This window comes from Canis lupus, chromosome 16 (assembly GCF_003254725.2).
Source record: "Canis lupus dingo isolate Sandy chromosome 16, ASM325472v2, whole genome shotgun sequence".
NCBI classification, from domain to species: domain Eukaryota; kingdom Metazoa; phylum Chordata; class Mammalia; order Carnivora; family Canidae; genus Canis; species Canis lupus.
Genome location: NC_064258.1, coordinates 45,301,263 through 45,321,086, shown reverse-complemented (window position 1 = coordinate 45,321,086; position 19,824 = coordinate 45,301,263). Strand labels below are relative to the sequence as shown.

At 43.6% G+C, this 19,824-nt stretch overlaps 1 protein-coding gene across 7 annotated transcripts in view; it reads right to left on the bottom strand.

The window, feature by feature from the left end:
- Window positions 1–1,708: 1,708 nt before the first annotated feature.
- The window catches only part of FAT1 (FAT atypical cadherin 1), a 127,032-nt gene continuing 108,916 nt past the window's right edge, over window positions 1,709–19,824 (bottom strand). For 4 of the 7 annotated variants that reach the window (XM_035699706.2, XM_049095213.1, XM_035699707.2 and 1 more), the window contains exons 17-28: window positions 19,262–19,405; window positions 18,437–18,634; window positions 17,036–17,837; window positions 16,753–16,884; window positions 14,924–15,081; window positions 13,847–14,309; window positions 11,998–12,151; window positions 11,727–11,837; window positions 9,549–10,180; window positions 8,706–8,843; window positions 4,052–4,087; window positions 1,709–3,146 (exon numbers count right to left, since the gene is read on the bottom strand). In XM_035699706.2, coding sequence (XP_035555599.2) covers window positions 2,518–3,146; window positions 4,052–4,087; window positions 8,706–8,843; window positions 9,549–10,180; window positions 11,727–11,837; window positions 11,998–12,151; window positions 13,847–14,309; window positions 14,924–15,081; window positions 16,753–16,884; window positions 17,036–17,837; window positions 18,437–18,634; window positions 19,262–19,405 — 3,597 coding nt within the window. In that variant the 3' untranslated portion in view covers window positions 1,709–2,517. Of the gene's footprint in view, window positions 3,147–4,051; window positions 4,088–6,378; window positions 6,439–8,224; window positions 8,278–8,705; window positions 8,844–9,548; window positions 10,181–11,726; window positions 11,838–11,997; window positions 12,152–13,846; window positions 14,310–14,923; window positions 15,082–16,752; window positions 16,885–17,035; window positions 17,838–18,436; window positions 18,635–19,261; window positions 19,406–19,824 lie in introns of those variants that run through there. The other 3 variants (XR_004805594.2, XM_049095215.1, XM_025471728.3) reach the window with 3 other exon arrangements.

Here is a 19,824-nt window from a genome sequence, read left to right as displayed (position 1 = left end):
AAAGTACACGGAACGCCAGTCTGCAAAAGGGAAAGAACAGCCCACGTTGACCTTCAGAAAGTTACTGAGCTGAGTCAGTGGGCTGGGTGAAGGTGGAGAGTGCAGAGGGGAACCTGTAACCGGAAAGACCCGAGGTGGTGGGTGGGCGTTGGGGGTCGTTTTTTGGGTCTTACAGATCATAACCTAACTGTTCTGTTTCTATGAAGCCACTGGGAATTGAACAGAAATTCAAGTTAATTTTATGAAGATGATCCAGTCTTGACTATACTTTATTTTTCACAGAAACCAACTCAAGGAAGAGAAGAGAAAGCCAGATTTCCTACAGTTTTCTCTACCAAAGCTTCCTCGCACCGAGACGCCAACCCCGCAGCCCGCTGGGTGGGGAGGAGCCTGGGCATTGCCCCCTGCAGCTGGCACCTCTGGTTTCCAGTAGCATCCCCCCTTCTCACCACTGTGCCATAAAAATATCATTTTCTGCATGTGCCGTGACAGGGAGTGGACAAGGTAGGGGTTTTTTGTCTTTTTTGTGAAGAGTAACATATGCTAGATGACCAAAAAATAGGTCTTGGATAAATTAATGAAACAGTCACAGATTTTAAAAAGGAAAGGAGGGATCCCTGGGTGGCGCAGCGGTTTGGCGCCTGCCTTTGGCCCAGGGCGTGATCCTGGAGACCCGAGATCGAATCCCACATCGGGCTCCCGGTGCATGGAGCCTGCTTCTCCCTCTGCCTGTGTCTCTGCCTCTCTCTCTCTGTGACTATCATAAATAAATAAAAATTTAAAAAAAAAAAGGAAAGGAAAAATTAAACAACTGCTTCAGAAAAAGGGGGCGTAGCAAAGTAAATGGAAACAAACATCATGTACTACACTTAGTGCAGCAGTATTTATACCAGCAAAACAAGGAGAAAAGTTACGGTGTAACCATATTGAGGTGGGTTAGCGTCCATGGCCTTCCTCAAACATCACACTGAATCAATATGCAAGTCTTAAAAAAAAAAAAAAGGTGAGTGACCCCAGGAAAAATATATAGACCTAAAGATAGGAACGGGAAACAGAAAAGCAGCTTAGAGTTGTAAGTGGTTATAGCAGAGAGCATGAGCTTGCTCTTTTTTCATTATACGTCTTTAAGCTCTGATGGTTAAACTCTGTATATAGGATCATTTGCTAAAACAAAGAAAACAGTATCTTTCTGCAGTTCTAAGAACGCTTGATTCTTTGTCCCACATCTCACAGTGGCTGGCACATAATAGATAATAATTATCTGTCGGATGGATGGATTTTGTGGTTTAAGTACACAAGGAAAATAGCTTCTCGATGTCCCATTAAATCATACACAAGCAGGATTGTGTTCTTTGATTACAGAAGATGAAATGCTATATACTTTGTTTTCGATAGAAGTCATATGTGAAGACCACTGAAACCTTTAAATGATAGCCAATCAATAGTGAAAAAATGTAGAAAGGAAAACTTTCTTGGACTTTTAGTTGGAAAACATAAAAGAGCGCGGGGTTAGATTTATACCTGTCGTTCTGAGCAGGGTCAGGTAGCCACGTACTGCCACCTAGTGGCGACATCTGTAAGTACCGCCTGGTGTGGCCACTGGACCTTTCACATTGAAGGCCACAAAAAGCTGAATGTCTCTACATCCATCCAGAACTGAATCCTGAAGAGTCTAAATACAGAGGAAAAACAGGCAGTAAAGCTAAAGTATTTTATTAATAATTTATTGTCAGTAAGAAAGACTGGCTAATGGTAGTTTTTCAGTAAAAACCTTTACAAGACCATTGCATCACAAATATACAGACACTATAAAAACTGTGTCATGATGGTTTTGGTTCTAAACAGGTATGCAGAAGGTCCCCGTTACACTTTCCAGTAATGAAAAATGCTTATAATTCTAAAATACACCCACTTATTTAAGACATGTCCATGTGGAAGATCTTTCCTCACCCTATGTACAGCTAGAAACGAAGGACTATATTGAAATGTCTTAATGAAATGTCACACTTCAAGGGAAGAGGACATATAATGAAACCCTGGTTATATTAAAATATCAGGGTGCTAGGTAATGACACTAACACCACCAAAATTCGGTCCAAAACAAATGCACAAAATATCTTGAAAATCTAGTTAAAACTATGGAAAAAAAAATCAAATCTGTACATAGAATTTACAAAAAAAAAAAAGGGAAAATTAAAATAATCAAATCTATATAAATACATGAATCATGCTAACAAGATGACAGACTGATTTTCGTTTCATTACTTGAACAGACAAATGTCAATGCAAAAAGATGTTCCGAAGTGGCACAGCCAAAGTAAATATCATCCAATTACAGTAGGTTCAGACACTGGAAATGGCTAACTCGTCAAGAGGTGCGTGATTCAGTGCAGCCATGCCTGTTTTAGCTCACCAAAAAAAGCGCATAAGCACTGCTGCAGAGAACGATGCGAAGATCATTTCTATAATAATCTCCAGGTTCGATAAGGTCCAGGCACTTTGGGGGGAGTCTGAGCATCAGACCTGCGTGTGTTGCTGCGCCTCTAGTGGAGGGACCGTCACCTCTTCAAAGTGACCATCATCTCCACTCTCGTAGTCACTCATCATGACCTCAGACTCCACTTCACAGCACGCCGACACATCCGAGCAGGAAGCCGTGGAGGCGTACACAGACATGGGCATGTTTTCTACAGTAGGGGCTTCAAAGTTTCTCGGATACCCTGGAGGGTAGGGGGCATAGGGTTCTCTACACGTACTGTTCTCACCACTGCCTGTTTTTTGAGGTTCAGACATATCGACGGGATAGAAATTGGGTAGATACTGATTCAAGTTGAACCTCTGCCGGTTTCTCGATGAAGAACCCAGACTACCTGCGGCGGGCATGTCTCTAGGAGGGTGTATGGACTCGAACTGTTCGCTGAATTCTGGGGGTAAGGGGGGTAGTTCGTCAGGCACGGGGAAGTCTTCCGGTGGTGGTGGAAAGTCACTCTCGATGTCGTAACCTCCAGGGTAATAGTCTGTATCGATGGCATTTGGATCTGCTGAGTACAGGGGGGTCTGTTCATCAATAACCTCGTAATTGGGGAATTCTTGGATATCTGGCAGAGGAACACTTGGCATCCAATCCGACGTATCCCAGTGATACCCTTGGTAGAAAAGAGAACAGATTTCATTGTCTTTCTTCCCGAAAGAGGCAGAAGAGCTCAAAGTAACACACAGAAGTGCACAGGCATCCACGGGTTCATTCACATGGAGGCCTCTGGCCATCGCCCTGAGGGCCTCCCCACTAGCCACGTTTTGACAAGCTCTTTGAACTAGGCTCTATTTCAAAATGTGGACTTACAGTTCCACGTAACTACCTAACATTTAAGGAGACAAGTCTGAGGAGAAGCAGTGTGCTAGCATCTCAATGACATGCACTTGCCTACAAGCGATTCCAATCAGCCTTCCAGCTTCTCTCTGCCATTCAGAACCCCCTGCTCTATAAGAAGGCTGCTGGTTCGGGCTCAGGACACAACGAAGGAGTCTGGTCCGTTAAAAAGACACTTAATGCAACTATTTAAAATAATAAAAGTAATCTTGCACATGCTGACATTTTAAAAAATTCCCTTATAGTCATGTTTATACTAAAAACTGTATTTAAAAAGCTACGAATGGCATTAATATTGGTAGGTAACAAAGCATGCCTCCAAACCAAGCAAAATGCAATCAAACACTGAAAAACAGAACACAATTTTTGATAGATTACAACAATCAGTTTTTGTTACTTTTACGAGGACAAAGGATAACTTCCAACTATATTTAAAAAAAAAACAAAAAACCCTCCCACTATGGGGATGGCTCCTCCTTTCCCTCCGCCCCCACCCCGGGATTACGACAGACAGGTGGGGCGACATGTGTTTAGAAGGCAGCGCACACACAGCTCTGCACTTAGTTACTGCGGCATCCACAGAGCACACAAGTGAAGCAAGTCAGCCCTGGGGTCAAATCTTTACCAACTTTTTTTTTTTTTTTAGTGAGTATCAATGAACAACTGGCATGCATAAGTCACCTCTTGATTTGCTGAGGTCAGGAGCAGCCAAAGACTCTTTTGGTGGCAGAGTAGAAAGAAAAGAAAACATTTACAATTAAACCAGAAAGATGGCTGAAAAGGCAATCAAGATCATTGCATAACACAACGCGAACTGTTTATCCAGCCCCATCGGCCATGGGCCTGCGTCTAAACCATCACCTACGGAAGTTCCAAATGGCTGAGAAATGCACGTAGCACAAATGAAATGGGACGTGGGAGGAGAAGGAGAAAGAGGGATGATGAACTTTGCCAGGAAACTCAAACATGAGTTTACTTTCTTTTCTTTTGTTCCTGGCCATCTGAACCTGAAAGCACATCATCTGGTTAGGAGTCATTAAAGTCTATAGGCTCTAATCAAATGTAAATTGATAAGGGACTTACAGGGCATCTTCGTTGATAATGAGCAATATTATGACACGATCCAAATACATCTAACGCTACAGGAGACTCATACTTTAGCACATTTCAGCCCTCGGATGTACGTTACATTCACACAAAGTCACCAACTCAGGGACTCGTGAATGCCTAGAAGAAACCCTCCCCAAATTTTGCCTGCTCTGAATGGGACTTGATGTTCCCATGGCTCCCCTCTCTCTGGAAGGAACATGGGCTGCGCTTATTCCCGTCCCCACCCCAGATCTGCAAGGCCACTCGCTCCTTCAGAAGTTCCACTTCCTACACAGAACTCCAGCACCAGGGCCGCCACAGGGAGATGGAAATGCCATGTGAGGCAGGGCCACGCGGCCCCCGGGCAGGCTGCTTACCCTGGCTAAGCTGCAGGTTCTTATCTCTGAAAGGGGAGTGGAAATCCATTCATTCATTCATTCATTCATTCATTCATTTATTTATTTATTTATTTATTTATTATTTTGAAATCCCTTTATTAGGAGGATTAAATCAGATAATGTAGGTCAAGCCCAAACTCTTAGCTCTTGTCATGATTCTTATTCCTGGAAAGTAGTAATCGTGGTCCAAATATGGTCACTTAAGTGCTTTTCGGAACAAAACCAATGCCTTCCACGCATTCTACAATGTTTTCGAAAACCCACGTAGTGAAGAAATTTGGAAAAGAGAGGATCTGACTGATGGTTCTCTTTTAGGAATTTGAAGCTAAAACTGTAATGACCTCAGTGGCTCTAAAAAATGAGTAAGCCGGTATTTAGTCAATGTCTACCTATTGAAATGTTTTTAAAGTCTACTGAAAATGTAGTTTCTTTTTCAAGAGAGGACTGACAACCTTTGTTACTCTATGTGAACTCGAGTCTTAAAATTCAAGCCAGTATTTTCAACTTTAAATTCAATTTCTATTATTTTTCAATGAAGGAGATTCCAGGAAATAACGGTTTTATGTTCTGCTTTTTAAAATCTCATCCCTAATTTAAGATACAACTAAAATCCACTAGACAGAGTAGAGATTACTTTCTGATTCACCAAGACGCAGTACCTGTTCCTAAGAAGGTGGGCGTGTGACTCCCTGGTACCACTGCCTGGCCCATCCTGTCCCGAAACCAACTCAACTTAATCCTGAAAACATACATGTCCTCCCAAAGAGAGGATCCCTTACGCTTTCTGTAATCCTGAGGGTGTATACCTGCAGTTCTCAAGGTATGAGCCTGACACCAGTAACTTGTCAGGAAGGTAAATCAGGCTTTTAAACAAGCCCTCCTGGCGAGGTGATTTACGGTTTAAAAGCTACTAGGCTGTGCGATTTACATGTAATTACTCAAAACTTCAAGACATTAATAAAGGGCTGATTTAATTTAAAGTAACTATAACTTTAGGTGTTGATCAATGCCCTTTCATACAATTTTGAACAGAGAGATAAAGCTTCGTATTAATTTTCACTAAACCATATAATGAAAGTAATTACTTTCTACCATGTTCTATCATTATCCTTGATCACAGGGAAAATCCAGAAGGGAAGAGTCGGTTTTAGGTAATTATAAAAACTGTATGTGAGTGTTATTCCTATGCAGAGAGTTAAAAAAATTTTTTTTTTTTAGCTAGGATGACTTCTAACCTTCTTAACACTGTGCCATGTAAAGGCAAGTTGTCAAGACCCCATGGGTCACCTCAGATCTACTTACATTCGCTACGTACTGTTGTTCACTTAACAAAGACGTAGCATACGTAAGAATATTTCTGCAATGTATCTGGATTATGAATATACATACACACCTGCACAAAAGTACTCAACCCCCTCAAAACCACAGATCATTTTTTTAGACACCGAACAGGCAGAAGCACACTATTCTAGCGGCAGTCACGATAAACACAAACACACAGCACACGTATTGTGACTATACCTTCTTCATTCACCGTGTCAACGACAGCGTTGACAAGGTGTATTACAGTCACTATGGAAGCTTGTAAAAAGGTACAAAAGGAGTAAATTAGGAAAATCTTCAGTTAGAAAACAGTGCATTCAATAGGATTCTTTATATGATTATGCATGACCCCTATACTCTTGCTGTTACAGATCTTAGACATTTTCTAATCAAGATATATATATATATAGTTATTAATCAAAGGAATAAATTACAGTATAATGTGGTTACTTTAAGAAATTTTTTAGCTCTAAGTTTTCTCACTTACGGATCTAGTCATGACAAAACAATCCTTATTTTAACATCTCATGGGCAAAAGACTTCACATTTAAACAGTAAAGTACTTGCTAAGCCAATTTTCTGGGTTTATTTAATGAATTTGCACGTTCCAAGAAAAATGGAGCGTTACATAATAAGATAAAATATGTAATATAAATACAAAAACTGGCTTTAATTCTGTTCTGTGTACTCCCACTCCAAATTTCTTATCTATTTTGCAGACGGGCTAACAGCTGGAGACCTAACATACCAGCAGAGAAATGCAGACTGTCTGCCTGGCTGTTTCCTAGGTAAACTCCCTTTTATTTGTGTACCAGATTGTTTTAAAGCCTCGACGCCAAGATAAACACGTGTGCGTGTGGTAGACAGCACTGCGGCCCTCTGAGATGTCCACATCTAATCCTGGGAGCCTGTGAATATGTTACCCCATCCCTGGCAAAGGGGCTTATTCTGCTGATGTGATGAAAGATCCTGAGGTGGGGAGATTTTCCTGAATGGTCCGTATGAACTCAATGTATTCACACAGGTCCTGGAGAGGGCAGAGATCCCTCCTAGGTGTGTGTGGGGAGCTACACATGCCGTAGGACTACAGAAGAATGGCCAGGAGAGGCAATGCTGTCTTTGCCAGAGGACGGCCTCTAGATGCTGGGAAAGGTAAGGGAGCAGATGCTCCTCTACAGCTGCCAGAAAGGCAGTAGTAGCCCTGCTAACACCTTCACGGGAGCCTACTGACCCGTGTTGGGCTTCCAAACTATAGAACTGCAGGATGATAAATTTATCTTGTTTTAAGCCACCACATTTGTGGTCTTCTGTTACAGAAGCCTCAGAAAACTAAAATTCTTGTCCAGAATCTTAATACAGTCAATACAAACACTACTGGATAGGTTTTCTTTCTCACACTGTATTTTCTAGCAATTAACTTTCATAATTAATGTGACCACAGTTTAATGGTATTTAGGAGTAGTAAGAAGAATGGTGTTTCAGGGAAAGGAATTAGGAAAACACTGACGGGACTCTCGAATGTATCTAGGAAGAGCATTTAGAAAACTGACATTAATGTTTTAAATTAAACTTAATGAAAGAATTCAATTCTGTTGGTTTAATAAGCTAGAGCTATGCTCATATACTCCGTCACTAAGTAATGTCCTGTTCTGACACCTAACATGCTTGAAATCAGAAGTGAAGGGAGTAAACTCATGGCCATCTTTAGTCTGGAAAAACACTGCAATATCTTATGAACTATACATTACTCTGGGTTTAGAAATAAGTAATGGTGGGTTATTTCTTTCAACCAAATATTTGAAATGTTTAAACACAATACATTTTTATGCAAAAAAAAAATTAGTCAAACTTACTAATTCTGACCTTCAAAAATTTCCACTAAAAACTATTTTGTTATTGAATGTTGACAGTTTTCTCTACTGGTATGTGCTAACATGGCGAAGCTGCGCGTGAACGCACATTACCTAGGGAAATCAGAGAAACATAACTGGCATCAAAGATCCCATTGTCCAACTTTCTTCATTAGAAATATAATCCAACTTACTAGCAGGCTCTTAAACTGTGCTCTCAGTCAGTACGCTCTGATCCAAATGGGAGCTGGGGCCGCAGGGGAGTCAGGGGAAGAGACAAATAAAACCTTGTCATAGTGAAGGTGCTACCAGAGCTGAACATTTCCGACCAGCGCATCGCCTCCCGGGGTGCATGAGGATGGGGTTGGGGGTGGGGGATGACTGGGCTCAAGAAAGATACTGCAGGCATTTTTTTTAACCCCATAAAACCTCCAGAACATTTACTGTTGTGGAAAGAATAATCAGAAAAGATAGATTTTCTTCCCTATTTCTGACAAGTTGCTGCAGTTCAAATACCTATCCCATAAGAACACTTAAGTATTTTCCCAAGCAGATGTTCATGCAAGTTGTACAAGATGCTGTGGACTGGTGGTCCCCAGTGGGACGTAAACACAGTCTGGCACATCTACCGCGTTCCGCACACGGCACCACGCCAGCAGCGCAGCGCTTACTCACCATTGTCATCGCACGACTCCGACTGGAAGGAGCTGAGGGACTGCACCTCCGACAGGCTTTCCCGGGCGCTGTAAGGATGGGAAGGCTTTTCCTCCAGAGGCTTCTTGGAGAGACAGGGATCGAGATCCACTACTTTAGCTAAAAGGAAGAGATGACAACGGTCAGCAGCATGAGGGCAGGGCCTCTGGTTTTGTTCACTGCTAGCACCAAAAGCAGCACCAAAACTGCCTGAGACTCGTTTACTAGAGAACAATGGAAAGATAAAAGGAGAAGCATCTGAAAAACAAAATAGAAACCTACAAACAGCAACTACTCTCAGGGATTCACAGTACAGACGTTGTCAATAAACCCACTTGTGGAGATCATTAGTATGGGGAATTAGAAGTTCCTAAGAACTACCTATAGCCATTTTTAAAGCATCAAAAGACATGTTGGGCCACTACTAAAAATATGACTTCTGCCCATATTCTTTTAAAAAAATCCTAATTTCTTTGGCATAAAAAGCCCCCAAACTCCTAGCTGAGAAGCCATATCCACTACAACAATGAAAGGAGTGTAGTCCTGTTCATATTAATATTCAGGAGAGACCCATCCCCTGCTTAGTGTTACATCACAGCCACAGCACTCAGCCAGGGCAGGTTTTTCACATCACACCAAAGGGCCCTGGGCTTGGAGCCTACTGACCCCTGCCAGAGTCCCAGCACTGGACTGGGACCACTGGAGCCTATTCAACCCTGGCAGAGTCCCAGCACTGCATTGGGACCATTGGAAGCTCAAGCAGAACGTATAAGGGCACCGTTGGGCTCGGTGACATTTTACTCAGAGGCAAAGAGCCGGTCTTACTGTCATAGTCGAAGTCCCAGCTGGGCTTCTGGATGGAGTCGCTGTCCGAAGGGGAGTTGGAAGGGGGCGGGGGAGGCAGGTTCGGGGCCACGCTGCAGACGGCCACGGCCTTGCGGTGTCCGTGCCCAGACTCGGGGTTGAAGGTGCTGAATTCCGGGTGCTCTGGGATGGCAGATCCTTCGAAGGAATTGCGGTCCAGGTTGTTCCTGGAGTCGCTTGGAATGCTTGGAGTGTAGGAGATGGGACGGACGGGCACCTGGGGGGGGATGTCGGAGTAAATGTTCTTGTTGAGCTTTGAATCGAAATACGGTCTCTGCAGGAAGGCGGTGGCGGGGCCCAAGTGCTTGTCCTCAGGTGTAGCCTGCTGCTGCTTCTTCCGACTCCTCATCTTGCGGCAGAGGACAAACACCATCACCAGCAAAAATATCCCCACGATGAAGACGAGAATGCCTATGCCTTCGCCCAGCCCGATGTTCCACGGGGTCGACACGTACTGATTGGGCGCGGCGTCCTCACAGTGTCGGCCCCTGTAGTCCTGGCTGCAGTTGCAGTGGTAGGAGCCGTGCGTGTTCTCACACAGCGCCCCGTTGCGGCAGGGGCTGGCGGCACACTCGTCGACGTCACTCTGACACCTGCCAAGAATGAGGACAGGCGCTGGCCATGCGGGTCCCCATAGGTCAGCGCCCAAGGACGAACCCCAAACAACACATGGGACCACTGGAAACCCATTACCAAAGACGATAATAATTACAACAAGTGGGGGGGGGGGAACCACCTTTCGTGGAGTACATTAATCACATGAGTCTAAACTTGGTACATCTGGGAGATAAACATTATGGCAAGCCATACTGAACTTTTCTGGGATGTCACAGATGAGCAAACCAAATTCACAGGCTAAGTATGCAGTTTGTTTCTGATTCTCTTTGTTTAGAATGTGCATTTTTTAAAGACTTTATTTATTTGAGAGAGAGGGAGAGGCAGAATGCAAGACAGAGCACAAGTGGGGAGGAGAAGGAAAAGCAGACTCCCGGCTGCACAGGGAGCCGGAGGTGGGGCTCAATCCCAGGACCCCGAGATCATGACCTGAGCCAAAGGCAGATGTTTAACCGACTGAGCCACCCAGGCGCCCCAAGAACCTGCATTTTGATACACAGTATGGTGGAAACACTTCTGATAGGCTAGCTTCAATTTCTAAGAAAATGTTCCTGTTTGGAAATAGGACACTTCTGTAAAAACATGTGAAAGGCTAGAAAACTGTTCCATTTTAAAACGTTTTTCCTGCTAAAAGCCTCCCACAGCCCCTCCTCACCTGTCAAACATTTGCAGGCCACCCCATCCCCTCTGCCTTTCCATATGGGTGCCCGACGCTTTCCAGAGCCTCCCTCCTTTAATAAAACGTATCTACTGACCTTCCCCCATACCAACTGCCACTGGAAGTCTAAGACCCCTCTGTCAAATATATTTAGTATTAACTGACTGGAATTAGGAAAGTCAGCTTATGAACTAAGACCACATGACTGATGGCAAAATTGAAGACTCTGACCACCGCTGAAGCAAAAGCCATGCAGATACCTGCACGCAGCTCACACTCAGAGCCTTCACGCAAGACTGACAGTGAACGCTTCAGTGAGGCACGAGGCACTTACAAATAACATGCACGGAGTAACTTTTTTAAACTGAACTAGTGAAAAGCCATCTGGGAGCTAAAAAAAACCCTGCCTCTCTCAGTGGGCCAGCAAGCACCTCTGTGCCTCATTTTCCTCCCCTAGAAAACAACCATCACCTCTTAGCATTATGCCAGGGATTATAAAAGAGGCCAAGAGTTGAAAAGGGTTGCTAAATGGCTATGTAAATGTTCGTTACAGCGTATTATGGAGAGGTCATTGTCATCCTGCCTCAAAAGACAGGTGACAACTCCATGTGCGTCTGCCTTAATAAACATGTACTGCCTGTTTATAAGTTTCATCTCTGAATTAGAGATAGGTATTTTCAAGCCCTATATTGTATTTACTGCTCAGTACTTTAAAGAGTGAAAGGATAAATTCTACAAGGACCTAAGGGTGGGGAACATGAAATTCTAAAGCCATGTCACCCAAATTAATAAAGTTCGGTTGCATCTGTGAATTGATGGGACACGAAAGCGAGGTGCAAATACAAATTTTGGATGAAGCCACTTACCTTTCTCCCCTGAAACCCGAATCACACTGACAGACAGCACCATCCAAACTATCAAAACACGTTCCACCATTTTTACAGGGCTCATCTTTGCAGTATGGGCTCAGCTGGCACCTGGAGGAGGAGAAGGAAATATGCATTAGCCTCACACTTTGAATGCAAATAAATACCGCACGACAGAGAACAAGTAGATGTAATCCTATATATGTAAAAACAGTAGGCACTTTCAGAACTTTCATTCTGTCATTTTGACAATTAAGAGAACCACACCCACCTCTGACCGGTATATAATCCTCGGCATTGGCACACAAAGTCTCCGTTGTCCACGATGCAGGTGCCACCATAAAGGCATGGGTTGGAGGAGCAGGGGTTGACACTCAGCTCACAGTATGTCCCTATGAACAAGGCACTGCATTTGCAGTAATAACCTGCATGAGCAAAAGGGAATAAAAAAGTCCAATCATTCAATAATGCAAGAAATGTATCTTAGTATATTGGTTTTTACTTTTAAAAGAAGCCTTAGGGGGTGCCTGGGTGGCTCAGTTGGTTAAGCATCTGCCTTAGGCTCAGATCGTGATGCCAGGGTCCTGGGATCAAGCCCCACATTGGGTTCCCTGCTCAGCAGGGAATCTGCTTCTCCCCTGACCCCCCAGCTTGTGCTCAGTCTCAAATAAAATGAGAGAGAGAGAGAGAGAGAGAGAGAGAGAGGTCTTAATTCTCTGAGACCCATAAAAGTTAGTAAGATTCCTATTCCCTCTGGATAAAATATTGTCTGAATCAATAAGATAGAACTCCCACTGTTGGTATAACCAAAACACAACGAGCTGCAGAAAGAACTCCTAATTAGCTTTAGTTAGTCATAATTTATGTGAGGTTACTGGGCCAAGCTGAGAGAGCAGGGAAAAACAGTCCTTTATTTGAGTGACCTTGCAGACTGACAACACTTACTACTGAACAGCCTAATTTATTTGCAGCTCACACACTTTTGAAGGCTGAAATCATAATGTAAAAAGCCCTCGGAAGACCACGAGCAACCATCAAGGAAAAGGGATTATCATATTTGTCCAAAGGAGCATAAAGAATGTCAGACTCTTGCAAAGACTGTGACATGGGACAGAGCACGGGGTAGACCTTTTCCCAGTGTCTGTCTTTGGGGAAAACGGCAGGACTGCGCTTCCACGCTCTCTCTGAAGTTGGGCACGGCTGTCCAAGTTTCTTTCTTTGGCCAACGACATGACCCTGTGAGCTAGAAACTCGACAAGCCAGTATGTGGCTGTCACATCCCCGTCCTCCTCATGGTAGCTTCCTTTAGCCTCATCCCTGAGGGAGTCAAGGAGGACAGCATCCTCGCTGGCCCACCTTGGACATGTGATATGAGCACAGTACAACTTCCATGCAGAGTATTACTGTGGGGATAACCTGTCCTGTTCTTTGCATGCAATATCACAAATACTTCCCAAAGAAAGATAAGAAAAAGCCGAATCCTTTGAAATCCCTCTGATGTGCTATTCTCATTTTGCTCTATTTATCAGGTAGCATGACTGTCCTTTCCTAACACCTATTACTGGTATGGGAACAAACGGGGCCAGGTTACAAAAAACGAGAACTCTCCTATGCTAAGGCTTCAAGGATAGGACTGGAGACACCTCAGGAGGGTTCAAGGCATTCTGGAAAACCATATGGCATTTATAGCAAGACCAGCAGCCCCTAGGTGTGAGCCAGCAGATCAAAGCAGGCACCAAGAAGGACTAAATGTACAATTCTGAGTCCCACTGGGCCAACGTCTACGTGGTTGGAAGGATGTGCAAAAATGATTAAGGACCAAGAAGCAGAGTTGCCTGTGGATTGCCCATGGTTCCCGGTGCGGAATGACAAGTGTCTGGACATAAATCCTCTCAAAGCACCTGCCGTGTGTCTACAGAAGCTCGGCAGGTGAAAACCTGCCCCCTCCAGCCTGGCTGCGGGGAAGCATCCTGAGTCAAGCCCTGCCCTGGGACCCCTCAATTCCAATACTGACCAAAGTATCTGACACCATCTGGCTGCGAAGGAGAAAACGAAAAGACCTGAAGAACTTCACGTGTCTAGCCACAAAACGCTTTGAAGATGACTAACACGAAGCCTACCTCCTGTAGGTGATGGATGGCAGATGCCTCCGTTCTGGCAAGGGCTGCTGGAGCAGTCTTCCGTAGCTGTTAGCAAGCACCCAGGAGAGACGTCCACCCATTCTTCAACGTGAGCATAGCTTCTTGGTTTGTTATTTAAGGGGAGCTCCTGCCCATTCAAATAAATGGAGTCCATACAGCCCCTGAAACCGTTACCGACTTGGGCGCTTCTTCCATGCCTTGTGCCTTGCTGACGGATATGACCACCGAAAAACACATGGTTGTCCAGGTTTAGGGTTTTCAGAGTCCCAGGGGCTGTGCCTGATGCAGTGTGGACCTGGTCCAGAACCAGCCTAGCGTAGTTTCCGTTCACTTCCAGAGACACTGCATGCCACAGCCCATCATTGACCTGAATGCTCTGAACGGACACAATTCCGGGGCCGCTTCCACAGTCAAATTTGTACTGTAGCCTTCCGTTATGAATCTGTGATAACAACAATTACCATTCACATTACTCTCTCAGAACCTTCTGTTCTGAACTCTGATCACACATCTAAAGGAGAGGTAGGTTTATAGCGGCTGAAGGAGAGGCCGTGCGTTTAGGCACCACAGCACGCATGCTCATCTGATCACTGCACACAGCCTGACAAAAGTGCCAGATGCACATCCAAAAAGCATCATGGGATTCACCAACCATTAACTGTTAACTGAAAAACCACCAAAAATATATCATCAGGTACAATCAAAAGTGAATCATGAATTGAAAAAAAAAAAAAAAAAAGATCATTACCACTTACAAGCACTTGTGAATGCTTTCTATAAACTCCCTATAACATTAATTAATAAGCTGGAATACCAATTTTTAGTTTGAATGTTAATGTCACATGACCTAAAAACATGAGGAACAGAAGTCAATTTCTATGCTACTGCAGAGAAAAAAGAGCTCTTTAACCCAAAAGTCTTAAACTTAGAGAGGTACCAAGGAGCTATTTAAAATGTGGAATAAAACCATTTCCCTTAATTTTTTTTTCAAAAATGGACAATGTGAATATAAAATGGTATTTTGTGTTTTAAAAGTCTTCAAGTACAAAAATATACCTCCAAGATGCTGTAGTCGGTCCCACGTGCGTACATCACAACTGCATGCGCCGAGTAGGTTCTGAGCCTCATGGTCAGTTTCATCTCCAATTTGTTTTCATTTTCCATTAGACGGTATTTCACAAAGCTGTTTCCGGTAAATGTTACAGATGAACTCCCTGTGAATCACAAAGAAGAAAACATAAATCAGAACCAAGTTGAAGTATATCTGTAAAAGTGAGATTTTCCCCCAACACTGACGCACATTTTTATTTAAGGTTACAACATATGAAATCCAATTCAATGGAAAATGTCTATTTGCTTCAATAAAAAGGATAGCATAACTGGATTTCCTTTTGGAAGAAAATTAGACTCCTATATCAAAGAGAAATGAATTCTAAAACAACAAAATACCTAAATATAAAAATGTTCAATACAAAATGAGAAGACAATTGAGAAAAATATTTACACAGTTTCAGGTGGTTTGGGGAAACCTTTCAAGGAAGATATAATCCCCAGTCTCCAAAAATGTTGAAAATAGTACCACTCTCCAGAGGTGGAAATGGTATGTAAAGTTATACAGAACTGACAAAAATTAAATTTCAAAATGACGAGATACTGTAAACTAATCAAAACATCAGTACTACACAGACAGTGGGATGGAGATAATGTTCACGCTCACAGAACACACGGAATGTTCTACATACTGAAGACAAGAAACAGACAAATAACCCCGACAAGCAAGCAAAGATACAAACAGGCCAATCCAAGAGAGGGAATGCTAGCAGGAATAAATAAGACTTTCACAAGAAGCTGGTGAAATGCAAACTAAAGTAACTAGATAGCATTTCATGCCTGCTGGATGGGGGAATTTGTTTTTTAATTGAAAGCCGTACATTGGCAAGAGAATGGGGAGTGAGACAACCACACACGACCACAAGAAGGGAACTGGTGTAACTTTGTGGGGAAACTAACATAATGGTGTATTTAAAAATGTAGTTAATCTGATGCTATAAATCCTAGTTTAGAAATAAATTATACTATAAAGGCACCAATAAGACTATTATGTATAAAAAGTACTTTAAAAAAAAATTGAGGGCAGCCCCAGTGGCTCAGCAGTTTAGCACTGCCTTCAGCCCAGAGCATGATCCTGGAGACCCGGGATCGAGTCCCGCATCGGGCTCCCTGCACAGAGCCTGCTTCTCCCTCTGCCTGTGTCTCTGCCTCTCTGTCTCTCATGAAAAAATAAAATAGAATCTTTAAAAAAAATAAAAAATAAAAAATTGAAGTATAACTAACAATGTTGTATGAGTTTCAGGAGTACCACACTACAATTCAACAACTCTGTCCATTCCCGAGCGCCTCACCGTGATTAACTGTAGACAAGGATTCATTTTTAACACAAGCAAGCATCTTTACAAGCTCAAGCTCTATAAGCAAGGAACATGTCAAATAAACTAAGGTACAGCCACACTCAAAAGCATGAGGCTTCCGTGCGTGGATGTGGGAAGAGGCCCACAACATACAGTAAGCCACAGTAAAAGCAAGCAGACTATGTGAGATGTGGTAACTTTTTGAAGAATGTGAGAAAAAAAGCACACCAAATGTGTACATACGGGACCACATGTTGCTATGAGCACGATCAGAGAAGAAGAGCCTCCCTGGTAACTCGGGGGTGTTATTACATGTAAGAGGAAGGAAAAGTTACTACGGCTCCTCAATCATTTGTATGCTTGACCTGTAAGGAATACACTTTACAGTACCTGTCAACCCCAATAAAGAAAACGATGGCAAGAAACACTGAAAGCGACTTTTAGAAATAGAAGCACGCTTCCTTACTGAACTCTTACCTGGGCACTGACCGAACCGGCCCCCCGGGCAGACGCAGGTGTATCTGTCCTCTCCGGGTTCAGTGATGCACTCAGATCCCTCTGGGCATGGACTGTCTTCACATCCGTGATGGACAAGGGGGCATCTTCCCTCTGTTTAAAAAAAAAAAAAAAAAGAGAAGGGGGCGGAAACTAATTAACAGAAATTTCAAGAAAATGATCATTATTTCGTTCCTGTGTAGCCTTTAGAGGCTGTCCATGAAATGATCTGTGCCACCTACTATCGGATACTCAGGTGTGTTACCTGTGCAGAGACACACAGCTGTTCTGTGGTGGCGCGGAGTCACGAAACTCAGTCTGGCCGTGCTATGCGTGGACATAACGTTTTCATCCACGGTTACCTTCTCGTCACAGAATTTCCATGGGCAATCCAGTCCTGCACACAGCTTCTGGAATACATCCAAGATCCTAACACCAATGATTTCCTCAATGTCGGTCACGGAAGAATTAATCTTGTGCAGGAGCTGCTTTGTTGAAACGTGGGCACCACCTGATTTCTCTACAAAGAGTAAGACATCCAGATGTGGATGAGGTTCAGAGGGCTGCAAACTAACAATCTGAATGTCGTTCCTCCTTGCACCCAAGATGTTCCGTAAGGCTCGCTGGAAGTTGCGCCAGTAGTCGCCAACAAACTCCTCCGGAGTGAGATTGGCAAAGCGGATGGCAATGGTGTGGTTCAGCATCTCCTGTGTTATCTGTCGGATGTGCACTGTGATGTCCGCCACCGTTGTAAACTTCCCATCGGTGACGCTGACGTTGAGAAGGTACTGCCCTATATCTAGTTTTTTGTGTGCTATCAGCTTGCCCCCTGTGCTGGAAACAGAGAAGAGCTTGTCCATCTGGGGATCGAGACTGTAGCTTAAAGTGTCATACACGTCTTGGTCTGTTGCATGAATCTTCCCAATGACACCCCCTGAGTATTCCTCTCCAAAAGCAGTAATGAAAATTTCTAGTGGTAAGATTGCGGGTGGGTAGATGCTCTCCTCAATGACCTTAATGTCAATATAGGTCAGAGATGACAACTGAGGCTTTCCATTATCCGCCACCTAGGAGGAAATGAAACAAAACAAGCTTTGTCTATGTCATTGTTTACAACTTCCTTATTTTTAAAAGATTTATTTTATTTTGTTTCTTTGTTCATGAGAGACATAGAGAGGCAGAGACACAGGTAGAGGGAGAAACAGGCTCCCTGTGGGGAGCCCAATAATATGGGACTCGATCCCAGGAGCCTGGGATCACGACTGGAGCCGAAGGTGGACACTCAACCACTGAGCCACCGGGCATCCCTGTTTACAACTTCTTAATAAAAATATATTTACATTATTCACACTTTAAAAAATGACCAATTAGTACTTATTTCTCCATTTCTTATTTCCTAGCAAGGAAAAGGATAAATACTTCCTCGTGGCCCTTTTGCTAATTCATAAGGAAGGTCAGCTCCACCAATGTGTATGATCAAGTAACCCAATGAATAAATCAGACCCCTCAGAGTGCCCTGGGATAAAAAAAGGTATGGCAAACAAACAAACAAGACAGTTCTATTCATTTGGTTTTCTCATGAAAGTAAGCTATTCATATACAAGAAGACAGCGGCCAAAGGATGCTCCTCCAGGAATCCGCAATAACATCACAAGGACTTCCGTACCTTAACATGCAGTAGGTAACGATCTTTCATTTTCCTCTTTATGATCCCTGATGTCAGGAGGACCCCCTGCTGGTTAACTTCAAATGCTCCATCGTCATTCCCACTCACAATGGTGAAAAAGAAAGGTGGGCCATTATGGGAGGAGTCCTTGTCAGTCACGATCAGCTGCAGTACACTGAAGCCCACAGGCTTATTTTCCTGGAGGGTCAAAAAAAACAAAACAAAAAACCCACGATCTTCAACAAAACTAATGCTATATGGTAGCAGACACAGGCAAGTATTCTAGAACATGAAGTATACTGAAAACAAGGCCTAGTTGCTGTTCCATTTAGCAGGAAGAGAGAGAAGAGGAGCTGCTGGTGATGGTGGTGGTGTTGGTGGCGGCAAAGAGAAAGAGGTGAAGGGAAATGGAGAAGAGAAAGGGGTGGAGGGAAAGGTAGGGGTTCGGAGACCAGAGGGGAAGCAACATATAAGAAAGGATGCATGGGGAGCAGAAGCGCAAGAAAGATGGAGTAGGAGCAGGGGAGACGAGGGAGGAGGTGAATTAGATACTCTGATGCCTCTCAAATACAGGACAGCAGGAAATAAGATTAAGGATCAAGCTAGTGAGAATCTTAAAAACCAAAGCACAAAAAGAGAAAAGCTTGGCTGTTATCTTGAAAATGCTCAGCTCTTAGTATTGATGGACTAATTTTATTTACTCTTCTCATTTTCCTAAAAAGTAATCTTTGGAAAAGATAAGTATTTCAAATGAACTGAGGCCAACAGAAGAACTCGTTTCAAAGGGGATGTGTTGGAGGAACACCGTCAGCACCCCAAGATTACCTGGATAATCACACTGTAGTTTCCCTTGGAGAAGACGGGAGCATTGTCGTTGACGTCCGACACGTCGATGTTCACGGTGGTTGTGTTGACCCTGGGCGGACTGCCGTTATCAGACGCCTGAACTGTGAGTGTGTAACCTGAAATCTTTTCGGACACAAGACAGAGAGAACACATGTCCACCTCACAAGGCCCAAGAACAGGCCCGGAAGGGCAGATCTGAGTACCTGTCCTCACTTGCTCTACCTCGCACGTGGGCAACTCCCCAACCTACCAACAAGCACACTGCAAGTACCTACAGAATGGGACGTATTCGCTCAACAGGAAAAGTTAGCGATGGTGGTTAGATTCCCTGATGCCTCTTGAAACATACTCATTCCATTAAAGCTTTCTAACTTTAAAACCGATAAACGGAAGTTATAAAAGAGATAATATAATGAGAAAAGTGTTGGCAGAGCTCAAAGGCTGTTGCTTTTGCAGTAACAGGGTTGGCAAGTTTCTCTAAGACCCAAAGAGGACTGTGAGCCAAAAGCTGAGGGAAGATGCTTTCCACCCCCGAGGGCTTA